This window comes from Cucurbita moschata, unplaced genomic scaffold, assembly GCF_002738365.1.
Source record: "Cucurbita moschata cultivar Rifu unplaced genomic scaffold, Cmos_1.0 Cmo_Scf00031, whole genome shotgun sequence".
Classification (NCBI taxonomy): Eukaryota; Viridiplantae; Streptophyta; class Magnoliopsida; order Cucurbitales; family Cucurbitaceae; genus Cucurbita; species Cucurbita moschata.
The window spans coordinates 1584557-1610782 of record NW_019268547.1 but is presented as its reverse complement, the minus strand read 5'-3'; the positions used below and the strand labels follow the sequence as shown (position 1 = coordinate 1610782).

The following is a 26226-nucleotide window of genomic DNA, read 5'->3' as shown; positions in this document are numbered from 1 at the left end:
CTCAAATGGGTCTTCAAACTGAAGCGCAACAAAAAATAAGAAGTTGTGAAGCACAAGGCCCGTCTGGTGGCGAAGGGCTACGTCCAGAAGCAAGGAGTGGACTTCGAAGAGGTATTTGCGCCAGTAGCAAGGTTAGAATCCGTTCGCTTCTTGCTAGCAATTGCGGCACATTACTCTTGGGAGGTTCACCATATGGACGTAAAGTCTGCTTTCCTTAACGGAGAGTTGAAGGAGACCGTCTATGTTCAACAACCACCTGGCTTCCCGAACAACGGCAACCCTAATAAGGTACTGCGCCTGCACAAAGCACTATACGGGCTTAGACAAGCCCCACGAGCCTGGAACTTGAAGCTCGACAGTACCCTACTGTCACTGAAATTCAAACGCTGTGACTCTGAGCATGGTATGTACACGCACGGCCACGGCAAGAAGCGACTGATCGTGGGAGTGTACGCCGACGACCTCATAATCACTGGAGGTGACGTGGGAGTCCTTGGAAGGTTCAAGAAGGAGATGTCGAAAAACTTCGAGATGAGCGATCTCGGCGTGTTCAGCTACTACCTCGGCATCGAAGTGCAACAAAACTCTTCCGGCATCTCCATCTACCAAAGTGCATACGCGAAGAAGCTGCTGGACACAACTGGGCTTGTGGACAGTAATTCTACCAGGACGCCAATGGAAGCCCGACTCCAACTAAGGAAAGTCGGCACTACGACGACAGTCGACTCCACCAATTACCGCAGCATTGTCGGGAGTCTGCGCTATCTGGTAAACTCTCGTCCTGATCTTGCTTATTCTGTTGGATATGTGAGCAGGTTTATGGAAGCACCTAGGGAAGAGCATCTAGTGGCTGTCAAGCGCATCCTGCGCTATGTAGCCGGAACCAGAGGCTGGGGCGTAAGATACTGCGCAGGGAGCGATAAGGAGAAACTCAAGCTGATCGGCTACAGTGATAGTGACATGGCCGGTGACGTTGATGATCGTAAGAGCACCAGAGGAATAATCTACTTTCTCTCAAGCGGCGCGATCTGCTGGCAATCAACAAAACAGAAGGTAGTTGCTTTGTCTTCCTACGAAGCAGAATACATCGCCGCTTCGATGGCAGCAACACAAGGGATTTGGCTTGCACGACTAATGGAAGAACTCATCGGGAGAGAAAGCGATCCACCAATGCTATACGTAGACAACAAAGCTACGATCTCCCTGATAAAAAATCCAGTTTTGCACGACCGGAGCAAGCACATAGAAATCAGATTCCACTACATTCGAGAATGTGCAGATCGAGGGCTCATCAAGATTGATTTCATCCGAACAGAGGAACAACTTGAAGACATTTTCACCAAGTCCCTGGCGCGGGTGAAATTTGAAGAACTACGCTCAAAGATCGGAGTTCAAATAATAAGGTACAGCTTTTAGGAGGAGATTGTTAAATAAAAGCCATGCGTTATTTAGTTAGGTTTGTAAAAACATCTGAATTCACGCGAATGGAGGAGCGTGATTCTAGGGGCCATTGGTTTGACAATTTGGGCGAAGTCTTCGTCCACTTCTTCTATTTTTGTATAATTGGTTTTTCTATTTTTGTAATTAGATTTGTTATTTAAACCGTTCAACTGAAGTAAAATAAAATATCGAGTCTTCAGCAATCTCAGCAAATCTCTCACTCTCTCTCCTTTTACTTCCGCTAATTTTTCCTTCGAAGAAACCTTCGGCCAATTTTTTCGTCGACACTGTCTTCCGAATTGCCTGAGTCAACAGGACCGCCCCCAAATCCACCCCCCTTTGGGGTTAGCGTCCTTACTAACACACTGTCTCATGTTTACCCGCCTTCGGGGAACAGCGAGAAGGCTGGCACATCGTACGGTGTCTAGCTCTGATATCTTTGGATTTTCCCTTTTGGGCTTCCCCTCAAGGCTTTAAAACACGTCTACTAGGGGAAGGTTTCCACACCCTTATAAATGATGGTTTGTTCTCCTCCCAACCAATGTGAAACATCACAATCCTAGGCTAGATACCATGTAGTCCCAGATAGCCATGTAGAGGTAGCGCTTCACAGAGAGATACCGACCATAACAGTTGGGCGTAAGGAACCTTTAGGTATCTAATGAAAGGACGATGAACCGGTGAAGCCCAAGGGACTAAGATTAGAACCATATGTCATAGAATTGAATTAGGAGACCGTGGGAACCTATTAAGTTAGGATGCGAAGAGAGCCTACAAGTAGGTGGCTTATTACGTATAATTTTTATACTCATCCTTGCTATGTGTTCCTTTTTCAGGAGCGCGAGGTGTCGGTCAAGGGCAGACATGATGGAGACAGGGATTGTCACAGAGGAATGGTTTGTCCCGGGGCATTAGTCCAGTTCTTATTTTGTATTTGCATTCTTTCGAAATTTGTTTCCAAACTGTTAAGTGTTTTGTTTGTTTGTCGTTCAAAAACTTTATTGGAATTAAAAGATTTTTTCTCTTGCATATTTAAATTATTTTGTGCATTCGTGTGTTGTCATTAGTCATGGTCCGTAGTAAAATATTGGGTCGTGACATTTTATTAATGTGAAAACTAGCACAAATCTCTAAATACAAAAAAAAAAAAAAAAGAAAATGTTATACAAGAAGGCCTTAACATTTAGCTGTTCTTTCAAAAGAGATTCAATAATTAAATGCGACAAATGTTTAGGAAGTAGGAGAGTTTGGATGGCACAAAGAATCAATTTGGTTAGCTCTCTCAAACATTTTAGTACCCATTTGATGTCCCCCAAATGGAAAAACAAGCTCCTTATTTGATTCGACCAGCCCTGTTCTCCGATAACTCTGTTTCGATGAAACCCACCTTCTCATATGAACCAGAGATCGTTGTGAATAAGGTAAAAGATGAGGCTTATATCTTGGCACATTGCCTGCCAGTCTTGAAGAAGCAATAGAATTACATGTATACATCACTTCTTGATAATGGTACCTTCTTGGTGAACATGTATGCTTTCAACTTCAGGCTGCCGCACATCATGAGGGTAAAGTTCCACTTCCTCCTTCAAAGAATCCATATCTTCCCTAAACTTCTTGTATATATCCTCTCTATAAAACTCCCTCGTTCTCTTCACCAAAATCAACGATATTGCAGCTCCCAACAGCGATATCCCAGTCAAAAACGTGAAAGAACTTCTGTAACATTGTTCCCCATGGCATATATACTCTGTTGGATCACTCCATGTCTTCACTGCCTCGTCGTACAGCTTTCCAGCCACTAACACCTTCAGAACATAAGTCCCAATTGGGCAAGAGAGTTGCGCAATATTATAAAACATGGCGTAATGTTCAAGACCAAAAATCTCTGAAATCATGGTGATATCCAATAGAACTTGAGACCCAAAAGAAAACCCAATTAGGATTGATGCAATGTAGAGCGAATTATGAAAGGGGAAGGCCACCAACAAGAAACCAATGCACGACACCAAAAGGGTTAGAGTCAGCATCAAGGGGCGGGGAAATTTGTATTTCTCGAGCAGGATTTCTGAAACAAACCCAGAAAAGATTCTTCCAACGAAGTTGAAAATGCTGATGATGGAGACCATTGCATTGACGGATTCAGTGGAGTATCCTTGGGATTCTCCGATTTGGCCGAGGTTGTCCATGGCTGTAAGGCTTGAGCCGAACCCAATTGATATTGTTAGGCATATGAGGAGCATGTCAATGCTGAAAAATCCTTGAAGAATTGTGTAATCATCTCCTCTTTCGGGTTTGTTGAAAATGTTTGAATAATGTGAGTTTCCATGATTTTGGTTATGCGAAATTGCATGGATGGGTCTTTGAGGTTTTGATTGGGATTTTTCAAATTTGATCATGTTGTTAAGATTCAGCTGAACCATTTCTTCTCTAATGGCTATGAACAATGGGAGAATAAGCAAACCAATGATTGCAACCACCACAAAAGTGTAGGCTAATTGATCGAATTGAACCATTTGCTCAGCGATGGTTAACACTGTGAGAAACAAAGCTAAAACGAGGGTGATGCATAGAATCTGAATGAAAACTCTGAACTCATGTGGGTGTTTCACAATTTTGACTTCCCTTATTGAGAAGGCAAAAAACAGAGTAATCAAGGATGGGCACCACGCAATGAACAGAATCAGAGACTTGGTATCATGGCCATAAATGGCGAGGTATACTTGTGTCAGTACAGCCGCACCTAAGCCCAAGAAGCCCTTCAGAAGCCCCAATATCATGCCTCTTCTTTCAGGGAAGTTCCTCACGCATATGACTAGCACCACTGTTGAAACAGAACAAGAATTATGAGCTAATTAGGAGACATTATTCTGAAACTTGATTCAATTCTCACCTGTATTGGCTAAAATCTGAGAGTTTCCGGCGATTGCTATGTAAACGCCAAAGTACTCGACAGTTGGGTGCGCAATTTGTCCGACCACGGCTTGCCATATCTTGAAGTAGCCGATGAAGTTGAGGGCGGAGCAGATGAGGAGAAGGATCCAAGAGGGCGCAATGTAAACGAGGAGGGCAGAGACAACGTCGATGTTGGATCCAATGTCTTTGTAGAAGCTAATCTTGTTGAGCGTTGTTTGGTCACATTGGAGCGTTTCTTTAATGTGTTCGGGAAAGTAAGCATAAAGGTAAAATGCACCGGCGCTTGTCATTACAAGGAAGGAGGCAAAGAGAGAGAACCATCGCCCCACCACCACTTGGCGAGCGAAGTTGGAGAATTGTGCGCTCTCCATTGTGCCATGGCAGATGGGTATTGTTGATGATACAACCATTTGTTTGATTTGGTAGAATTAAGAAGAACAGAAAGAAGCGAAGGGAGTGTAAGCGTGGGATTTGCACAATCATTTGGTTTCTGCTCTTTCATGTTTATATACGTGGAACAATGTGTAATAAATTTAACGATACTTAGTTGGACAGCTAAACTCAAATGATTACAGAAGGCTTATGAACTGTGATGGTTCTTGGGGACATCTCTCATGCCTAATTTTAGTACACAAAAAGATAGGGACCAGATAGTTGCCCAAAAAAAAAGGCAACTGTCACTCAACCACACTCTCATGAGAATTCCCAGAGGCAAATGATAAGAATGATAAGAATAACTAGAGGCAAATGATAAGAATGACTTCCAACTATATCTATTACAAGATTCAAGTGGAAGAAGATTCAAAGAACCCTCATTCTTCATCTACAAAATTGAATTGGCTCTCATGTGTTACAGGCCGGTTCGATGGAGAAATGACCATTTGGAGCTTAGAAGTGAATATTTGCACGGATGAATTAGTTGCAAGCATCATTTCATGAATGATTAGAAAACTTTATTATTTTTAATTTCATAAAGTTTGTAATGGTCAAAGGATCCAATTGACTATGTTTTTTTTATGGAGATCTAAAGGGATGGAGATTTAATCATGGCCCCCCAGACTATAAATACCCACAAATTATTATGTAAAAATCATATTCGTGATGAATGAAATTGATCTCTCAAGTTGAGACTTTCCCCTTAGAAATCCGAACATCAACTTTACCGTTTCTAAGTTTCAAGCAATTCTTATGGTAGATTGCATCCGAGCCATTCAATCAAGCCTTGATCAAATTTGATTGTGGAGTGACTCAATTTAGGTTCCAAATCTTGCTTCTAATGTCTTTGATCATAATAGGTAATCTAATTCTAGCCTTTATCTCTCGGTTGATCCGAATTTTGTATAAGGAGGTGTTAATTTCCTTGATTCAAAGGTTCTTACTTCAACAAAAGTTTGGATTATTGGGCTGAGGATTAGGGTTGCCTTATCAACATGGGTAGAGGTGCAATACCAACACACCCGTGTTGTCCGATACTGTTCTTTAAATACCTGTTACAAAGGAAGACGCACGAGATGGTCATCCTGCGATGCTTGGCCATGTTGCGACCCATGTATGTGCCACATGGTAGCTTGCTTAGGCCACAAGGCCCAAGGATGATGGAGGGCAGACACTATGTCTCCCCCTATAGTACATTTTGAGGCATTTCTAATCGTTTTCGAGAGATGTCATTTTGGCGAGCAGTCGTACGGGTCTATCCAACCTCATTATATAACTGTGACAGTGCAACATGGTCCAATGACAGAGACTACGTCGTAGGAAACACATGAAACCTAGGCATAGGTATTTAGACTATGTCACAAGAAACGCGTGAAGCCCTAGAGATTGGCATGTAGATTATATCGTAGGAAACACATGGAACCCTGGATGCAGGTATCAAACTATGTTGCTGGTAAATATGAAGCCTCGGGCATATGTCAAGATTGAGTCGTTCACTAACTATAGGACTCCACAGGTCTCTGAGATGAGTGTCTTAAGGACAAGAAACAAGAACTTCGTTACAAAACTATGCACCAAAAGGGGGTTATCCCTAAAAAAGACGTTAAAGAAGAAAGCAAGTAATCTAGAAAGAAGTGGAAAAGTTTGGGATTAGGTAATTGAATTTTTCTAGCACTAGTATTAACACGAGATGCAATTTTAGTTAAGAACCTAAGCCATGAACTCACTTCAAGTTCTTAATATTATAGATTGGAAATTGGGTAGAGTTTAGATAGACCAAGCGGGAGATATGCGAGCTAATAAGCTAGGACTTCAAACACCTTAGCATTTCCTATTGAACACATTACTTTTGGCTTCCATGTGGTATGATGCATAATACCTCTATATGATATGACATGCACACTATGTTATCACGAGCACTTCAAGATTATGTAATACTGTTAAGCCACGTATGTATTCATGAAAGTTATGTTTAGGAAAGAATGAGTGTATGATCTGCATCATACGTTTATGTCATTATTTAAGCTTTGGGAACTTCATGCATTTTTGTATGTCACGTGCATCAAAATACTTTTCCATTATGATGAGTACGGACACCTACACTATGGTATCTATATACACCATGATATTACGTGGGCTCCTTTCTCTCTGTTGCTCTGACAACGTGAGCGTGAGTTACCTAAAGAGCAAGCCTGAGGGTACATATATCCCCGCTTGGTGGGTCCATGTGCATGTACATGAGCCATGTGTAGAGAAGTAACTACAATCCAATTTTTGTTTAGACGGAACAACGGAGTTACAAAACCATGAAATATTTTTATGAAATGATAGGTCTACCATGATTGCTTGTTGCATTTCCCAACCTCAACAGTGGGGTTACTTACTATGTATTTTTTTTAAAATACTCAAGTCACGTTCTACTCTTATTTTTTCGATAAAGGTAAGATACTCCTTATACAGATACGGCGTCGTCGTAGACACCATGTAGTGGCGGTCTTGTTTTTATTCGAAAAAAAATATGTCTTTACATGATATGAAATCAAGCACAAATCTCAAAAATCAATAAATAAATAAATAAATGGGAGCCTTCACATTTGGCTATCCTTTCAAAAGTGGTTCAAAGTAGGAGAGTTTGGATTGTGCACATAGTCAATTTGGTTGGCCCTCTCAAACACTTCATTAGCCATTTGTGTCCCCCAAATTGAAAATACTTCCTTCTCACATTAGATGACGCCTCTCTTATTTATTTTGTATAAAGAGGTGTTAATTTCCTTAATTTAAAATTCTTATTTTAATAATAAAAAAAAATAACTCTAAGAAGAATTCCCAAGCATCAACAAGTCCTCGTAGCCGTTAGGTTCAGTCCATTTAAGTGAGTAATGAGTCCAATAGAGTTTAATTACTTATCATTCTAGTATGTGAATAACTCTACCGTCTTGGTAAAGGAACCAAATTGAGTTTGTATAATCTTCTGTCTTTCAAGATTCATGGTGAATAGTTCTACAATCTTGGTGAGGGAGCCCAATTGAGTTCATATGATTTTTTTTATCCCTCAATATCGGTGATGAATAGTTCTATCATTTTTGTGAACTAAATTGAGGCATATAATTCTCTCTCAAAATTTGTGGGAATAGTTGTATTTGTTTTGACGTAGGAACCAGCCGTTAGATGTGATGATGTCGGCGTGTTCTAGATCCTATCCAATTTTGGAGAAGATCCAATGATTGAGATTTGAGTTTCAAAGAATTTTTCTCATATGGTCACCACAGATGCTTTGATTATGATCAGAGTTGCATTTGTGTAATTATCCATTTTTAGGGGTATTTTGGTAATTTATCACTTTTTTAATATTTTATTATTATTTTTTTCAAAAATCTATAATTTTTCTAAAAATTCTTCATTCCTCTGAGGTACATTTTTCACTCTTGAAATTCCTTGCTAAAGAATTAAAAATTAAGAAAGATTCTTGATAATTGAAACAAAATGACATATTTGCCCTTCTCACTTACTTTTTTTTATTCCCATCCTTTTCCCATTCCAATGGTCTTTAGCTCTTTGATCTTGCTTAATCCTTTAATTTCTTCCCTTTTGATTCTTTGGGTCTTTCACGCGCGGCTTATTCTTATGTGAGCTAATATCTTTCATTTTTTCATGTTACATCTTGATTATTAATTTCAATAATTTCTTAAAATAAAATTGAATTTGTAGTAGTATCCATTGATTTTAATGTATCTACCGTTATATCTATTAAATTGAAATCTCGATATCAATATTTTCATAGTTGATATCGACGTCGTTTTGATTCAAGAGCTTTATGATCGTAGCTTTTGAGGGTCGGTTATTTGAGGGTTATTTCATTACGAGGTTCAACATCTATATGAATAATTAATAAACGTCTTCAATATTTTGTATAAATACCCAAAACACATTAATAAGTATCATCTAGTACTGATATCTATATGAATATAAATACTAATAACAAAACCTACTTAGTATATTAAGAATTAATACGTTGATATCAATGTATCTACCCTTATATCTATTAAATTGGAATCTTGATATCGATATCTTCATGATTGACACTGTTGTTGTTTTTATTCGAGAGCTTTTTTTCGGGTCGGTTATTTGAGGGTTATTTCAATACTTAATTCTAAGCTATTATTGTTGTAGTTTCTTGAAAAGGGTGTTTTTTTTTTTCTAACCACCTATGTTTTGTTATTTCATTTGCCTTCTTTTTTCCTACTAAAATTAGCCATTTAGTGTTCATCACAGTTCATAAGCTTTCTATATATATATATACACACATAAACATGAAATGTACAATTCAAATTAAATTCATTGTAAAATTCAAATTAAATTCATTGTAAAGGTCTTGAACTGATCACTACCGTCCTTACAAAATGATTGTATCAGCAACGCCGAGTTCCAATGCCGGAATTGGGAGTGGAGAGCTTGGCAGTTTTGTCCGACAAGTGGTGGCGGGGCGGTGGTTTTCTCTCTTCGCTTCGTTTCTTGTTATGGCCGGCGCCGGCGGAGTTTATTTGTTTGCTTATTACTCTAGAGACATCAAAACGACGCTCCAATGCGACCAAACGACGCTCAATAAGATTGGGTTTTACAAAGACCTGGGATCCAATGTTGGCATTGTCGCCGGCCTTCTGGCGGAGGTGGCGCCGACTTGGGTCCTTCTCCTCATCGGCGCCGCCTTAAACTTCGTCGGCTATTTCAAGATATGGCAAGGCGTCACCGGGAAAATTGTCAGCCCCACCGTCGCGTATTTTTGCTTTTACATTATGGTCGGAGCAAACTCTCAGAATTTCGCCAATACAGGTAATGCTTGTGATTCAATATTAAACAAATTAAATTAATATAAACTTTTAATTAGTTTCTTAATTAAATTATAAATATAGCGCATTATTTGATTTTTTTTTAACTTTTAAAATTAAAAAATTTTAATCCTTTTAAATGTTTTATGTCTCATAGATCTATAAATTTAAAAAAAATATATTTAAAAAATACCCTTAAAATTTTTAAAAAGTTTGAACTATTTAAAAATAAAAAAATAAATATATTTTGGAGGGAGTATAAAATTTAATGGTGTTTGTTTTTGTTGAAATGGCAACAGGCGTGCTAGTCACGTGCGTGAAGAACTTCCCGGAAAGAAGAGGGGTAATGTTGGGGCTTGCGAAGGGGTTCGTGGGTCTAAGCGGAGCAATCATGACCCAAATTTACACCGCCATTTACGGCGACGATACCAGGTCGCTAATTCTGCTACTCGGCTGGCTCCCTTCTTTAATCTCTTTGATTTTCATCTCCACCATCAGAGAAATCAAAGCCGTCAAACACCCAAACGAGTTCAGAGTCTTCGTCCACTTCCTCTGCGTCTCCGTCATTCTCGCTCTCTTTCTCGCCGCCTTGGTCTTCATCCAGAAACGAATCCGATTCGACCAATCCGCCCACGCCGCCGTCGTCGCCGCCATCGCGTCTCTGCTTCTTCTCCCCTTGTTAATCGCCATTAGAGAAGAAATCGTTCTATGGAATCTCAACAAACGGACGATCGGGATTCACCAGCCGCAAACATCCCCAAATCCTCCTTCTTCCTCCAACAAACCCTCCAGAGGCGAAGACCACACCATTCCTCAAGCCATTTTCAGCGCCGATATGCTCATCTTATGCATCACCATGCTAATCGGCGTCGGCGCTAGCTTGACCGCCATCGACAATCTCCGCCAGATCGGTGAATCCCATGGCTACCCATCCGAAACAATCAACTCATTGATCGTTCTGGTTAGTATTTTCAACTTCACCGGAAGAATCTTTTCTGGGTTTGTCTCTGACATTTTACTCGAGAAGTTCAAATTCCCAAGGCCATTAATGCTCACGCTTGTCCTCTTGGTTTCCTGCATTGGCCATCTTTTGGTAGCCTTCCCCTTCAATGATTCGCTATACATTGCATCCATTGTTATTGGGTTTTCATTGGGCGCTCAAGTCCCATTGCATTTCGCCATGATTTCTGAGCTTTTTGGGTTGAAACATTACTCCACGTTGTTTAATTTTGGGCAATTGTTTTGCCCAATTGGGTCTTATATTCTGAATGTGATGGTCACTGGGAGGCTCTATGATGAGATGGCGAAGACCACGACTGGTATAGGTGGCCTTCATTGTGAAGGCCATTCTTGTTATGAACAGTCGTTCGTAATTTTAGCTGGGTTGACGTTTTTTGTAGCGTTGGTGTCGTTGATTTTGGTGGAGAGGACGAGGGAGTTTTATAAAGGGGATATATATAAGAAGTTTAGGGAAGATATGGAGTCTTTGAAGACGAAAATGGAGTTTTATACTCTCGATGAGAAGAGGACTAGGATTGGGAATTTACTTGTTGACAAACATAGCATTAATATCAAGTCGTGATTTGGGTTAAGTTGGGTTGGATATCTAATTCTTTCAACGTGTACTCGATTTGAACTCAACGGAAGAATATGGGATGCACCAGTTTTAAATTTGGCAATCTCATTTCTCGGCATCGTAATGAAAATGTATAGCCTTATACATTATGAGACGGTGATCTCAGTCTACGATCATTGAAGTTATTTTGTGAATTAAGTTTTGTTCATATCGAGAGCTCGGTATTTTTATTATGGATTCTTCCTTTTATGAATCTCGTCTTAGTTTCTCTTCAACTTGTATATTTGGATTAGGCTAAATTAATAAAAATATTTTCAAAGTTTATACTTTCTCTCGCAAGTACACATAAATTTTCAAAAGTTTCTATGAAACATCCTTAAACTTTAGAAAAAAACCTTAAAAAAAAATACCTTTTACACCATGAAATTTTAAAAGTAGCATTAACACCATTTACATTTCTACTTAACCTAAAGTCGTTTCTGTATACATAATATAATCATTTTATACAAAAATAACTTTTTAAAACTTATCATAAAACACTGTTATTAACTTGCGTGTTCGAAAATATCTTTAAAATAACGTAACGAAATACTAAGTAAATAAACATTAAAAGTAAAAACACCATATTCTAACCTAAAGTCTAAGAAATTAAATACACACCATATTCTAACCTAAAGTCTAAGAAATTAAATACAAATATCCTATTTTTGTGTCATGGTCTCGACCTTTACGTGAAGTAGAAATAATACATAGCTTGAGTATTTTAAGGAATATAAGTGGTCCACTATTGGGGTTAGATACAAACACATACAATCATGAGTAGGTAATTGGATGTGTATTTACTATTCTACATACTCCTTACATGTGCGAGTATAGACCCATTAGTTGGTTCGCGCACCTCCTAGACCTCTTTCTTGGTCGGGCTAGCATTCTTTGGTGCTATTATTGAACACACAGTAGGAATAGTGATCATTGCAACATTATGATAAAATAATGATTGTTTTCCTGTCTCATAACGTACGCGTCCATACCATCGTAAAATGGGAGATTCCCCAATGCATGTAACATACAATGATGCATGAGGTCCCAATATTCTTATTCACTGAATCATGTATAACAACCTCTTCCATTTTCCTTTATACCATATCATTTTACCACATAGCCTTTAAGACATGTATCGGGGTTGAATGTCGTATCATTCATATCATACATCGTCTTATGTCATAACATGCACATAACATATCATATTATATCATTACACGTATCATTTCATAAAGCATGTCACAACATGTATTATATTGTCAAACGTGTTACACCACAACATATATCATATCATCAGCACATCACATCATAACACATTCATAACATTAACATATCATATCATTGTTATATCATATCGCAAAGATATCATAGTTATATTATTTTATAAACATATCATAGTTTTTAATAAACATATCTAAGTCATATAGTTTACAAACATTTCACATATATCAAGCATATGACACGTGTAGTGTCATCGTACAAACATCAACTTCTAACCATGTCGATAGTAAAACCACTTACTTGGTTGGCCTTAACCAAGGTTCTATCTAATTCCAAATCTACTTGCTTTCGTCATTTGAATTCGTTCTCATTTATGTCGAGACTTCATCTATTTTCAATAAGCACTTAATTGCTTTCGTCATTTGAATTCATTCTCATTTGTGTTTGGTAGTAAAATTTAAGTTACAAAATATGTGAACATATTATTTCAGGTTAATATACCATTTAAATATTATTTGTTAGAGCAGTTAGAACAAGATTTTGAATTGAGTTGTATTGATAAGTCTTTCGAGTTATTATTATTATTATTATTATTTTGAGTGAGAAACAATTATAACTTTAGAAATGGATACTAAAAAAATGTAATAATCAACGGAGTCGATTTTGAAACCAAATTTAGAGAGAAAAAATAGCTAAAATAAATAAATTAAAAAAAAAAAAAAAAAACCGGCACTTGGGTGAAGCCAATGTTCAACTTGTGACGCGCCGTTGGAGTGCCTTGTTCTCTTCCATTTTGGCGCTTTTGTTTCAAATTCCGGAGGCTCGTTGAATGCCTGGAGAGCGAGCGATTAGTTGAAAGCCATGGAAATGGATGGTCCGCTAGACTTCGAGTCGGAAGACCCACTTCTCAGTTCCCCTGTTTCTCTCAAGAAGAGGTTTCATTCTCTCCGAAATCAAACCCAAATCCTTTATTTCGTGTTTTCTTTTTCAAAAGTTTGACATGCGTTTCTCTTTTCATTTCTATTTTCATCTGGGTTCTCGTTTCCATACTGTTTTCCATTCAAATTTGTGTTGCAATTCCAATAGTAGCATATTTACTCTATAAAGGAAGCTAAGAAATAGCCGTTCTGCTGATTGTTCTTAGCTCTCAGAGCACCAATGGCCTTTAATGTCTATATTTTTACCAATTAGGAAAAAGATTATCGGGTTAGATGATCTTCTCACTGATCATTACAAGGATAAATGCAAACTCGTTGAGAAAGAATCTAAACAGGCAAAGAAGAAAAAGAAGTATGATTCAGATGATGAGGATTTTGGCAAAGAGGCTGTGGTGTCCCAAGTTGTTGATGAATGCCAAAATAAGGTAAATTATGCCTGGCGATGAAGAATTTTCAGCCTTCTTTCACTAATGATGGGAGAATGTTTTGTGTAGATGAATCAATTGGGAGGTGAGGAAGATACATCCATATGGGGCTTAAACGTTTTCAGAGAACAGGTTTTCGGTTCAACATTACAGCTTCTTATATGCTTTTGATTGCCTAAAATATCTTCATATGAGAGGTCTTCTTTGTGAAGCTGAGTTTCTATGCATGTAAATTGCAGAAACCCCCACCAGCATTACAAAGTCCTGAACTCAAAAATTGCTACCTTTTGCAAGCATTCCTGAATAATGAAGTTAACTCTTTGGTGAATCTCACCGTGGAGAAAGGTGTGTATTTCCTTTATGTTTGAATTCTCCTAATCTCTCCAATCATGCACTAATTTTTTTTATAGTTTTTGTTAATTGAGTTATTTTATACTAATCACTATTTTTATCTTGTATAATAAATACTAAAGTTATAGAGTTCAATTTTTGTTTCCTCCACATCTTTGTTAGATAAAAAATAGTAAACTAATTAAGGGGTTGATCATGGTTTATAAGTAAGAAATACATCTCCATTGGTAGGAGGCTTTTTGGGGAAAAACAAAAAACAAAGTCACGAGAGATTATGCTCAAAGTGGACAATATCATATCATTGTGAAGAGTTGTGGTTTCTAGCATGGTATCAGAGTCATGCCCTTAACTTAGCTATGTCAATAGAATCCTCGAATGTCGAACAAAAAAGTTGTGAGCCTCAAAGGTGTAGTCAAAACTGACTCAAGTGTCCTTTCTTCGAGGGCTCCAGAGGAGTCAAGTCTCAATTAAGGGGAGACTATTCGAGGGCTCCATAGGTCTTAGGGGAGGTTCTATGGTGTATTTTGTTCGAGGGGAGGATTGTTGAGAATTGTTGGGAGAGAAGTCCCACGTTGACTAATTAAGGGGTTGATCATGAGTTGGAATACATCTCCATTGGTATGAGGCCTTTTGGGGAAACAAAAAACAAAGCCATGAGAGGTCATGCTCAAAGAAGACAATATCATACCATTGTGGAGAGTCGTGGTTTCTAACAAGCCTAGGACTCTATTGTTGTTAGTAAATATAGCTTCAATTGGTTTGGTTGAGTAGAGTACAAATAAACATATGTATTAATTACGGCTCTTGGAGTTCCCTTTCACAACTAGTTCTGGATTTTGTCACTAAAACTTTGTGCTAAGATAATATTTTTTTAAAGATAAGTGCTGGATTCCTATGTCCAGGAGCAATTTATAAGAGGTGGAAATTTATGGTTGTTTGTTGAATTTTCCTTTCCCTTCTTCAGATGGTATCATACTATTTCAGGTAATGGGGACTCTGTTTGGTTCCTTAAAAGCTCTCTGGTACATTTACTCTGAAAGTTAATGCAATAAAGGACTTGAGGGCCTGATGTGGAGGTTCAGAAGTCCATTTCTTTGCATGAGAGTGTGCATCCTTTGAGAGAAGGCAAGCGAAGACTTGCACCGGATTATGGTGCTCTGTTGTAACAGCCCAAACCCACCGCTAATAGATATAGTCCTCTTTGGGTTTTTCTTTTTAGGCTTTCCTTCAAAGTTTTTAAAACGCGTCTGCTAGGGAGAGGTTTCCGCTCCCTTATAAAAAATGTTTCGTTCTCTTCTCCAACCGATGTGGGATCTCACAATCTATTCCCCTTCGGGGCCCAACATCCTTGCTGGTACCCGTTCTCTTCTCCAATCAATGTGGGACCGCCCAATCCAACTCCCTTCAAGGTCCAGCGTCCTTGTTGGCACACTGCCTCATGTCCACCCTCCCTTCGGAGCTTAGCCACCTCGCTGGCACATTCCCCAATGTCTGCCTCTGATACCATTGGTAACAGCTCAAGCCCACTGCTAGCAGATATTGTTCTCTTTGGGCTTTTCCTTTTGGGCTTCCCATCAAGGTTTTTAAAACACGTCTGCTAGGGAGAGATTTCTACGCCCTTATAAAGATTCTCACGGGAGCCCGTACTTTTGGTTGAAAGAAATTTCGAATGATCTTTGGCCCTTCGTTTTTTGTCTTGAAAGAACAGGAAAAAATGATATAGAAGTCCCACCTTATGGGTGGTGGGTTGTAGAAAAAGTCGAGGAAATAGAGTAATTGTCTTGCAGTTCTGCTTTTTATTAACACTCATCTATAATTTATCCAATACTTTGTAATGCTCCTTAGTTATATACATTCTTATAGAATTTCATTCATTTTCATACAAAATAGAAGAAAAGAAAGGAAAACCATGATGTTTCTTAAACTCTAAGCCTATAAAAAACTAATTAAATAAGTTACTGATAATAGTTATTTGATATGTTCTTACAGGTGAAGCTTTCCTTGAAGGTTTACTGGTAAATGGTTGGCTTTCAACGCTCGTTTCTGTGACGAATCGTGTAGAAAAACCTCTTGCCATATGGACTTTCAATTTAAGTGAGTTCATCTATTGTTTCAGTCATGTTTATGGAACTCCAAACAGTATCATTAATTCTTTTTTATATGTTTATTTTGATATTTCAGTGTTATATTCATCAAGAGAAGAACTAAGTACATCTGCTTGTGATTTCTGGAGGGATATCATGTTAACAACAAATAAGGTCTCTCTTTTTCCTTTGACCACATGGTTTTTATTTATTTATTTTCGTTTATCAATTTCGAGGCTTATCTATAGTTCTTAACTAGGTAAATCAACAGCATCTCCGAATCGAGTGGTTTCCAACCTATGCTCAGTTAGGAGAAGCTCTTGAGACTTATGGATATAGATTTGAATGCTCATTGAAACCTGGATTTGTTCACAATGGTAAACTTCTTTTACACCAAACTTCATATCCAAGGGAAAAAAATATTAAACATTATGAAGGGTTGTTTGTTTTCGCTCCGAGTTTTCGTATTTGTTCCGTAAAAACTCAAGATTGCTAGTAATGCTTTAGAAAAATATTTAGAACTTGGAATGACCAATCTTTTTGGTAATGGTCATAATGTGTTTTTGGGTTGCTGATTGCTGCATTGATAATATGTTTGAATTTACTGTATGATCTTTTTTTCATTTGTACCACTTGAGATAAAAGAGATTGTAACAAAACACCCAAAATCAACCAGACCGAATTACTCGAACTAACCTCAAAGTTAACCAGGTTAAAAGAATTCAAACTCTACATGGCCTGTTACGGATCGCCGTAAGTCTCACGATTTTAAAACGTGTCTGTTAGGGAGAGGTTTCCACAATCTAATAAAGAATGTTTTATTCCCTTCTCCAACCAACGTGGGATCTCACAGTCCACCCTCCTTGGGGGCCAGCATCCTCGCTGGCGCACCGCCCGATGTCTTGTTCTAATACCATTTGTAACAACCCAAGCCCACTGCTAACAGATATTGTCCACTTTGGTCCGTTACATATCATCATCAACCTCATGGTATTAAAATGCATATACTAGGGAGAGGTTTCCACACTATTATAAAGAAACAACCTCATGCTAAAGTAGTTTTCAAAAACTTGTTTTTCTTTTAGAATTTTAGAAATACAAGTTCTCTTTAAGAATGGTTAAAACCATAATTGAGAAACTTAAAACGAAACCGTTATCAAACAGGGACATAAGGACTGTACTTTTTAGAACATGTTCTTCCATACATTTGGTACTCTTTGTCTTAACTTCTTTTCCATGTGTGTATGAGTTGCTATATTTTGGGATTGTCATATAAAGGCATACTTCAAAAGTCATGTAGGAACCCCTCAAGCCTTTGCCATTTGTGTTATAGTTTCCTTAGTCTTCCTTACACAAGTTATGGACTATTGTTAGGCTCTGGACGTGGAGGGCCACCGCAGAATATAAGGGCTTGGATCAAATTTGTTACTGTTTGTTGTCAAACCAAGTAAGTCAGTATTTTTTTGGAAAAGTTTGCGAGTTTTAACTCGTGCCTTTGGCGTTCATTGAAATTTTGAATCTTGTAACATAATGTGGCTATTGTTCCATGAATGTATCTGTTTTTTTTTTCAGGATGAAAAAGTATATATTTACATCCTCTGAAGTCGAGCGGCTAGCTGAAGCCATTCTTTGTTTATTTCTAGACCGCCAGTTTCGAGGGGTAACCGTGCTCTTGTGTGAATGCCTGCAATCGCTCGTCCATTACTTCACGGATGAAGATTGGAAGGCATGTTGTGACAATATAGCCAAAGCTCTTGTCTCCAGGTATTAGACTCGTCCTTCGTTATACAAATTAAAGGTGTATGGCGATCTGTTTGGACATGTATGGTTAAGAAAAAATTGAAAGTGGCATCGAAACCAATTATTCAAAAACGGACCAAAACTAACAAAATCTATGTCATCCAAGTCAATTGAGCGTGTGAGATCCCACATCGGTTGGAGAGGAGAACGAAACATTCCTTATAAGGGTGTGGAAACCTCTCCCTAGCATACGCATTTTAAAAATCTTGAGGGGAAGCTCAGAGGGGAAAGCCCAAAGAGGACAATACCTTCTAGCAGTGGGCTTAGCTGTTACAAATAGTATCAGAGCCAGATACCGGACGATGTGCCAGCAAGGAGGCTGAGCCCCGAAGGGGGGTCGACACGAAGCTATGTGCCAGTAAGGATGGGGCCTCGAAGGGGGGGTGGATTAGGGGGTCCCACGTCGATTGGAGAAGGAAACGAGTGCCAACGAGGACGCTGGGCCCCGAAGGAGGGTGGACTGTGAGATCGCACAACAGTTGGAGATGAGAACGAAACATTTCTTATAAGGGTGTGGAAACCTCTCCCTAGCAGATGCGTTTTAAAAACCTTGAGGGGAAAGCCAAAGAGGTCAATATCTGCTAGCAGTAGGCTTGAACTGTTACAAAGTGTTTTTTGGTTTTACACTTTAGAAAACTGAACCGTTTGACATGTATCCTTCAAAGAGACCGTGTGACTCGGTTCGGTTAGTTTTGGTCAGTTTTTCAGTTTTGGCCCTGCACCCCTGATGCAAATGTGAACTACAACCTTATCATAACTACTCTTTTTGCTGCCTCTGTTCTGGTTTTGCAGAATTCCAATGGATCTAAACTGTTTGCGAGCTGTGGAATGCATTTCTGGAGTTGATCAGCGCAGTAAATATCTGAGGAGTACAGTTGCCTATCAAATTCTTCTTATTTTCTTTGAAAATGAGGTGATCCTTTTTCTGAAAATTAGCATGTTCAAGTTATGATAGCCATCTACCTAAGATTTAATATCGTTAAGTTTTTAGCAACCACATTGATACAAAGTAAGGTGTTTTAATGATGTCACAAACACTTCATGGTGGACGACAAGGTTGAACCATACATGTTTGGTTTAGGGAGATTTCATTCTATTTTTCAATTTTAGAGTATTATTTTTAAGGTTTTAAGTCATTATGGTTTGACGGGTACGAGAGTTACAACCTTTCAATCGACCATAGGTTACTTAAGGTTTATTTTAAACTATAAATAACCATTCATGTTGGCTTTAGTAGGAGGATTTTTGGATATTAAAATGAAAGTTGCATATTATGCTTCTTAAGCCATGAGTTTGTTCCTTAGAAATGCATGCTAGAGTCATTCAAGTAGTGTTGATCAAACCTCTTGTGAAGTGATTCGAATCACGAGTTTTCTTTACTCTTGATCTTTATCTTAATCATCAAGATTGTAAGATCCCATATCGGTTGGAGAGAGGAACAAAGCATTTTTTATAAGGGTGTGGAAACCTCTCCCTAGTAGATGTTTTGTAAAAACTTTGAGGGAAAATCCGAAGGGGAAAGCCCAAAGAGGACAATATTTGCTAGCGGTGGGCTATTACAAATGGTATCAGAGTTAGACACTAGATGATGTACCAACGAGGAGGTTGAGCCTCGAAGGGGGTGGACACGAGGCGGTGTGCCAGCAATGACGTTGGGTCCCGAAGGGGGTGGATTGGGGGGTCCCACATCGATTGAAGAAGGGAACAAGTGCCAGCGAAGACGCTAGGCCCCAAAGGGGGTGGATTGTGAGATCCCACATCGGTTGGAGAGGGGAACAAAACATTCTTTATAAGGGTGTGGAAACCTCTCCCTAGTAGATGCGTTTTAAAAATCTTAAGGGAAAGCCCAAATAAGACCATATCTGCTAGCGGTGTGCTTGGTTTGTTACAAAGATAATTCGTTCCAAAACTTTTCCTTAGGTTGATTCCATATCATTTTGGAGGTTCTTAAATTATCTAAAGATCTTGTTCTTCAACAAGGTTATTAGATCAATTCTCCAGAGTTCGAGATGTGCATAAGTATAGCTCGAATACTCGCGAATATAAAACGAAAATAGTGAGAATCTGCAACCATTTAATCAACCTTTAACTTACTATATTTGGTTTTAAAGTTGAAGGCTAAAACTGGTTGTTATGATTTAAACAGGGTACTAATGAAGAAGAGGTTTTGAGAGTACTTACCTCCATGACTGTGAAAGACAGAAGTTGTGACCTATTTAAGCTGTATATTTACTTGGTGTTGACGGAGAACTGGCTCGTCGGTAGTCGAATGTTAGACGGGAAGCCGTTAATATGCGAAATGTGGGGTTTGTTTCTCAGAAAATGCTCGTGCCAAATCGCGAGTACGGATTTGAGGTCGTATGCATCAAAGGTGTGGAAAACTCTCACAATCTTGACTTGAAATGAATGAAGGATTGATTGTTAACAACTCTTTGCACTTTCAGGTTCGTAACAAAGCTTCATATATCTTGCAAAGCTGTTTTGAGGAATAGAGTTTGATGGGTAGGTGTTCTGAGTATCATCTCTGGCTCTGCTTTTGCTTGCTGACTGACATGAACTGCTAAGAACTTATGAACAGGTCCAATTAGTTTAGATTGTACAGCCTACAGAATGCTCTTTTTGTCCCTTTTTCCACTTAAAATATCCACTTCATTAAGTTGCTGAGTGGCGAACGGGTGTATAACGCGTGGGAATCTGCGAAACAGTTCGGGCCAAATCTTGAATCAAGTTAAAAAAAAAATGTTGTTTGATGAGCCTGCGTAATATTAGGTTGTTGGTCAGGTAAAAGCTGAGCCTGCGTAGTATTAGGTCGTTGGTCAGGTAAAAGCTGACCTAGCCAATGATTCTTAGCTGTTCTTTTCGAATGATCAGCCACATTGGGACTAAGACACGCCCCAAACTCCTCCACGATCTTTTTGAGAACAAAGAGAAAATGGTCTTAGCATGGGTACTAGTAACTAGCTTGGTTGCAACCTCGGGTTGTATCCACGATCTTTTTGTTATAGGGAGTGTTAATTTTTTTGTCCGGTAGGAACTTAACTTTTAATTTTGTATCGAAAAATGTTAATAGGTATTAGATGCAAAATTGAAAATTTAAGTATTTCGTGACGTTCAAGTAAAAGAGAATTACATAAATGAACAAACATTATGCGCAACTTTAAGTATTTTTCTTTTTTTTTTTTTTTTTTTTTTGAATAATTATAGATTGATTTGTGTAATATATTTTATTTAAGATTGAATCCAAATAATTATAAATGGTATATTAATAAAACTTAAAAAAATTAACAACTCAACCTGAGAATAGAGGTTGGGTTGTGGCAAGTTTTGGTTTGGATTGGAAATTATCCACGAGTTTGAATGTATATTTTAAAGATAATAATAAATTTCACGTTCTTTTTCATTTGAACTCAATCTAATTTTGATTGGATAGGATTAATCGAATTTTTCATATTATCAAATTTTTAAACGTTCATGAGTCATGTTAGTAGCTTTTGTGTGGTTGAATGTTGAAGCATAGGATAGAAATCAAATGGTTGAATAATTGAGCTTAAGGTGTAAATTTAAGATACATATCAAAGATGAGATGAAAATTTAAATTTATCCCAAATTGTATGAAATATGATACATTGTCTGCGTCTGTGGACATCCTTACCTGTTCGCTCTACAGATAAGATTGCAGCAGCAACAATATAAAAGAAGAAACAACTGCGAAGTGGGTGGGAGGCGTTTCATTGCCTGAAAATTCGAAATGGCTTCTCTAACAACCGCTCTCTCATGGAGATCTTCCGTGGGTCTTCCAAATTTCGGTGCAAACTTCGACGAAACCGCCAAGTTCTCTCATGGAAGAACCGCCCTGGTGGTTGTCGCCCAAAAGAAAGCCACGAAGTCGCGAAAGGTAATGGTCGAAATAGCTTTTCAAATTCCTCCCCAATGCCATGGCTGCTTTCGTTTCTCTTTCGTTCTCTCTGTTGGTTGTGAGTGGCTGTAATCGTAATTTGGTTCTGTTGTGTGTGGATTGGGGCAGATTATTCTGAAGGAGGATGTGCCGGAGCTGGGGAAGAAAGGGCAACTTATTGACGTGAAGGCTGGGTATTATAGAAACTATCTGTTTCCTATGGGGAAGGCACAGATTGTCACTCCAGTTTTGCTCAAGTAATGTGTTACATAATCCCTTTAATTTATAGATTTCTGTTCTTGAAGTCATACTAGTGCAAATGAATTTACTGAGTTTCAAAAGGGATTTTCGAACTGTTCTGTAATTTCAATGTTTCAACTGCTATAGGGTCGATTAAATGTTTGGTAATCAGGAGGGGTTGGTGAGTGGTTGTTGATTGAATGTTTTGAACTAAATTTGTGTAGCTGCTGAATGGTGCGAGTCTAGTAGCTTCATTGTTGTCAATGGAGTGTGTAACTAAATTATAACTATCGAGGACGAAGTATCAAATGGTCCTTATCTAGCATACACCTTTTGAAAACCTTAAGGGAAGCCCGAAAGAGAAGGCTGAAAGAGGACAACTCTACGAAACTATATGCTGCACAAACTCTACGAAACCCTTGCCTTACCCTCTAAGCTCCAACCTGAGAGGGCTTCAAGCTCATCCAATATCCATCCACTCTCCACAAAGAAAAATAATAATGAAGAGAATGTAACAACCCAAGCTCATCGCTAGCAGATATTATCCTCTTTGGGCTTCCCCTCAAGGTTTTTAAAACGCGTTTGCTAGGGAGAAGTTTGATTTCCACACCCTTAATCTCACAGAGAATGTGATCTTGAGTATCATTCACCCTATAACAAAAGCAGTTGGTCGAGCAGGGCAACGTTTAGGGATTTTCCTTTGAAGCTTAGCTTGAGTATCCATGAATTAGGAGACTAAATCTCTAAACCCTTTTCTAATTACAGAAAGCTACTTACCTCATTTTGCAGTAAACTTCTATATGATAGAGACCCACAAAAAACAGTTCAACCTTTTTAGGATATTTGAACTTCCAAATCAGATCTTCCAAGGTAACCCTCAAGAAGGTAGATCTACTTGTAAGGCTGGTAAAGATAGATTTAGTGGTAAAATTGCCCAATGGCTCTAGGCAGGGACCATACGGCCTTGTCGTTTTCACAGTCGTACTATACTGCTTGAGCTTCGAACGGATGGTATGAAATGAAAATTCTTTTGAAGATCATCTTTGCTACATATCAGATAGCTGATATGCTTATGGAGACCCCAGGATCCATTGTCTTATTCATTGTCTTATTTTTGCCTGAAACTAATTATGGATTAGTAATGTTGTTTAATGCACATTCATTGAATTTGATGGGATTGGTCTTTATTTCTCTCAGGGAAATGCGGATTGAAGAGGAACGAATCGAAGCTGAGAAAAAACGAGTAAACAAATCCGTTCCTTTTGTTTCTTGATCGGACATTTCGAGATAGTTTTTGTTATTAGAATCAACGAGGATTAAAAGAACGAGACACTTCCTCTATAACAATTTTTGGAACGACCAATAAAGTGCTTTCTATGAACATGTTTTACTACTATCTTTACTACTATCCATACATTCCAAACGAGCGCGTGCTCGATGCTCATGCTTATTTATTGAAAATTTGACTGGCCATTGGATTCATTCTATACCCATATGCTATAAGGAACAAGAGATATTGTGTTTTCTTGACTGTTTCTACCTTTTCTATGGGGATTTATTCAAATGGTAATGAACTTGTCAGGTAATGGAGGAGGCTCAGCAACTCGCTCTGATTTTCGAAACTGTTGGAGCTTTCAAGGTGAAGCGAAAAGGTGGAAAAGGAAAACAGATATTCGGAACGTGAGTCGGGTTTTAGCTGTATTATGAGGCGGTTTTTCTTTTTATTATGCCTACTCAAATGCACTTGTTTTTGCAGAGTCACGGCACAGGATCTTGTTGATATCATCAAGGCACAACTTCAAAGGTACTTTATCTATTTAACCTCTATTTACTTTTATTCATCGGAAATGTAATAGCCTAAGCCCACCACTAGTAGATATTGTTCTCTTTGAGATTTTCCTTTCGGGTTTTTTAAAACGTGTATGCTAGGGAGAGGTTTCCACACCCTTATAAAGAATGTTTCGTTCTCCTCTCCAATCGCCCACCTCTTTCGAGGTCTAGCGTCCTCACTGACACTCGTTCCCTTCTCCAATCGATGCGGGACCCCCCCTATCTACCTCCTTCGGGGGACTACCGTCCTTGTTAGCACACCGCCTCATGTCCACCCTCCTTCAGGGCCCAACCTCCTCGCTGGCACATCGTCCGGTGTTTGACTCTGATATCATTTGTCACAACCCAACCCCACCGCTAGCAGATATTGTCCTCTTTCGGCTTTTCCTTTCGGGATTCCCCTCAAGGTTTTTAAAACGCGTCTATTAGGGAGAGGTTTCCACTGTTATAAAGAATGTTTCGTTCTCCTCTCCAACCGATGTGGGATCTCACAGTTTGACCATGGACTTCCTAACCATCCAAAGAGGGGTGGAAACCCGAGGATGGTGAGACGGAGGCCACGAAATGCAACCTCACAGCCAAAAGATTATGCAAGCGAAGAAACATATGGCAAAGGGGCTTGTTGCCCACCAACAATCCTTTCAAAATAAGTATCCAAGCCATCCCCAACAGAACATTTCACAAACTAAGCAAAGAAGAGGAAATTAATCTATCTATCAAATGCACTTTTCATTTCTAAGATGGCTGGACCGTGACAATTGCTGAAATAGCTGAGGCGTTTCGTGGTAGTCACATTCGAGACACCATAGAATCAAAGCTCGATCTTTTCAAACTAAAAGTTTTGAGAATATATCCACACCGTATCTCGAACTCCTCAACTAATTCATGAAGTTTTCCCTCTGATTTAAGTATTGAATTATGTGCAGGGATATCGACAAGCGAATCGTTGTTCTTCCAGAGATCAGGGAAACAGGAGAATATGTTGCAGAGCTGAAGCTTCACCCTGAAGTTACTGCACGAGTTAGAGTGAATGTATTTGCCAACTGAAATTATTTCCAGATTTTACAAGTTCATGTAGCAGCCACAATTTTTTGAAGGGTAAATGATCATATCGTTTTGCAGTTCATCATTTCAATCATATTCTCATAAACTGTTCAATTATGGTGGTCTTTTTAAGAGGACATTTGAGATTTCGGGTGGTTTCCCATCTAATATAACGGCCTATGTCTAGAATTCACCAACTGATGGCTTCGAAATCTTCTTACGTCTCTTTTGATGCAGTCACGCTATCTATTTCTTTTGTATTTCTTCTAAGATGAAAGACTATTCTTACAAATTAACTCACGTTCTTTTAGCATGAATTTTGAAGTTTTCATTCATATGATTCACACTTTATTAGGGATAACAATCCTTCCCGCATTTCCATAATGGTATAAATGTTCACTTTGATCATAAGTGTCACAATTGCACTCTTGTGGCAACGGAACAGGATTGTGCAGCACTTGTTCTAACTCAGCGAATAAGTTAGTCGTGAGAAATTTGGACTATGTGGACAATGACGGCGTATGCTCGAGTCTCGAGTCACGGTTGAGATAAGTGTTTTAGGAAAATGTGAGCGAGGAAATATGTTGAAAACTTTTGGAAGAAAACAATGTTATAAGCTAAAAACGATTAGACAACAACGACATTAATAGATATAATCTGGATAGGAAGACGTTACTACTATTTTAGCCTTTGCGAATATAGTATTAATTTTCTTGAAACTTTTGAAGTTAAAAGTATTTTTGCGACAAAATACAAAATTTATGGATATTTTTATTAATTTAGCCGACTAAACAATCGGACAACCAAACAAAGTATTAATTTTCTTACAAATAATTTTAAAAAATAAATCGTCTAATACTCGGTGTATTGTAACCAAAATTACTTTATTTTTTAGTAAATAAAAGATTTTAAAAACAATATGGGGTATTGTAAAATATGGCCCACAATTCAGTGGGCCTCCAAAAATTAGCCCAAGCCCAAAAATAACCCCACGTTGGATGTTCTCTTCCATAAATGAGATGGTTTATTAAGTAAATGATTTATTATTAATTAAGTTTTAAAAAATATTTTTAATTTGGTTTTTTATCTTCCCTTAAAAAAACATATGAATTTTTGGTTAAATTTTAAAAATAAAAAAAAATATATATATATATATATATATATAT

At 38.3% G+C, this 26226-nt stretch overlaps 4 protein-coding genes across 5 annotated transcripts; 3 read left to right on the top strand and 1 right to left on the bottom strand.

Annotated features, from left to right (window-relative positions):
* Positions 1–2933: 2933 nt before the first annotated feature.
* LOC111464762 lies at positions 2934–4724 on the bottom strand. Its single transcript, XM_023108993.1, has 2 exons — positions 4331–4724; positions 2934–4261 (listed from the first exon to the last, which is right to left on the bottom strand). Exons 1-2 carry the CDS (start codon positions 4722–4724, stop codon positions 2934–2936), a joined length of 1722 nt encoding a protein of 573 aa, XP_022964761.1.
* Positions 4725–9188: 4464 nt separating this feature from the next.
* LOC111464761 lies at positions 9189–11404 on the top strand. Its single transcript, XM_023108992.1, has 2 exons — positions 9189–9618; positions 9914–11404. Exons 1-2 carry the CDS (start codon positions 9189–9191, stop codon positions 11194–11196), a joined length of 1713 nt encoding a protein of 570 aa, XP_022964760.1. The 3' UTR covers positions 11197–11404.
* Positions 11405–13175: 1771 nt separating this feature from the next.
* On the top strand, positions 13176–20707 carry LOC111464803. 2 transcript variants are annotated; one of them, XM_023109044.1, is made up of 12 exons: positions 13176–13388; positions 13645–13816; positions 13886–13948; positions 14056–14161; positions 16157–16261; positions 16349–16425; positions 16523–16628; positions 17626–17698; positions 17824–18015; positions 18844–18964; positions 20198–20422; positions 20496–20707. In XM_023109044.1, exons 1-12 carry the CDS (start codon positions 13315–13317, stop codon positions 20541–20543), a joined length of 1362 nt encoding a protein of 453 aa, XP_022964812.1. In that variant the 5' UTR covers positions 13176–13314; the 3' UTR covers positions 20544–20707. The 2 variants fall into 2 exon arrangements, with proteins under 2 accessions (XP_022964812.1, XP_022964811.1); XM_023109043.1 differs by having other exon boundaries at positions 16511–16628.
* Positions 20708–21706: 999 nt separating this feature from the next.
* On the top strand, positions 21707–25254 carry LOC111464806 (50S ribosomal protein L9, chloroplastic). The gene is made up of 6 exons (XM_023109048.1): positions 21707–21946; positions 22076–22203; positions 23384–23429; positions 23769–23866; positions 23943–23990; positions 24943–25254. Exons 1-6 carry the CDS (start codon positions 21800–21802, stop codon positions 25061–25063), a joined length of 588 nt encoding a protein of 195 aa, XP_022964816.1. The 5' UTR covers positions 21707–21799; the 3' UTR covers positions 25064–25254.
* The last annotated feature ends 972 nt before the right edge of the window (positions 25255–26226 follow it).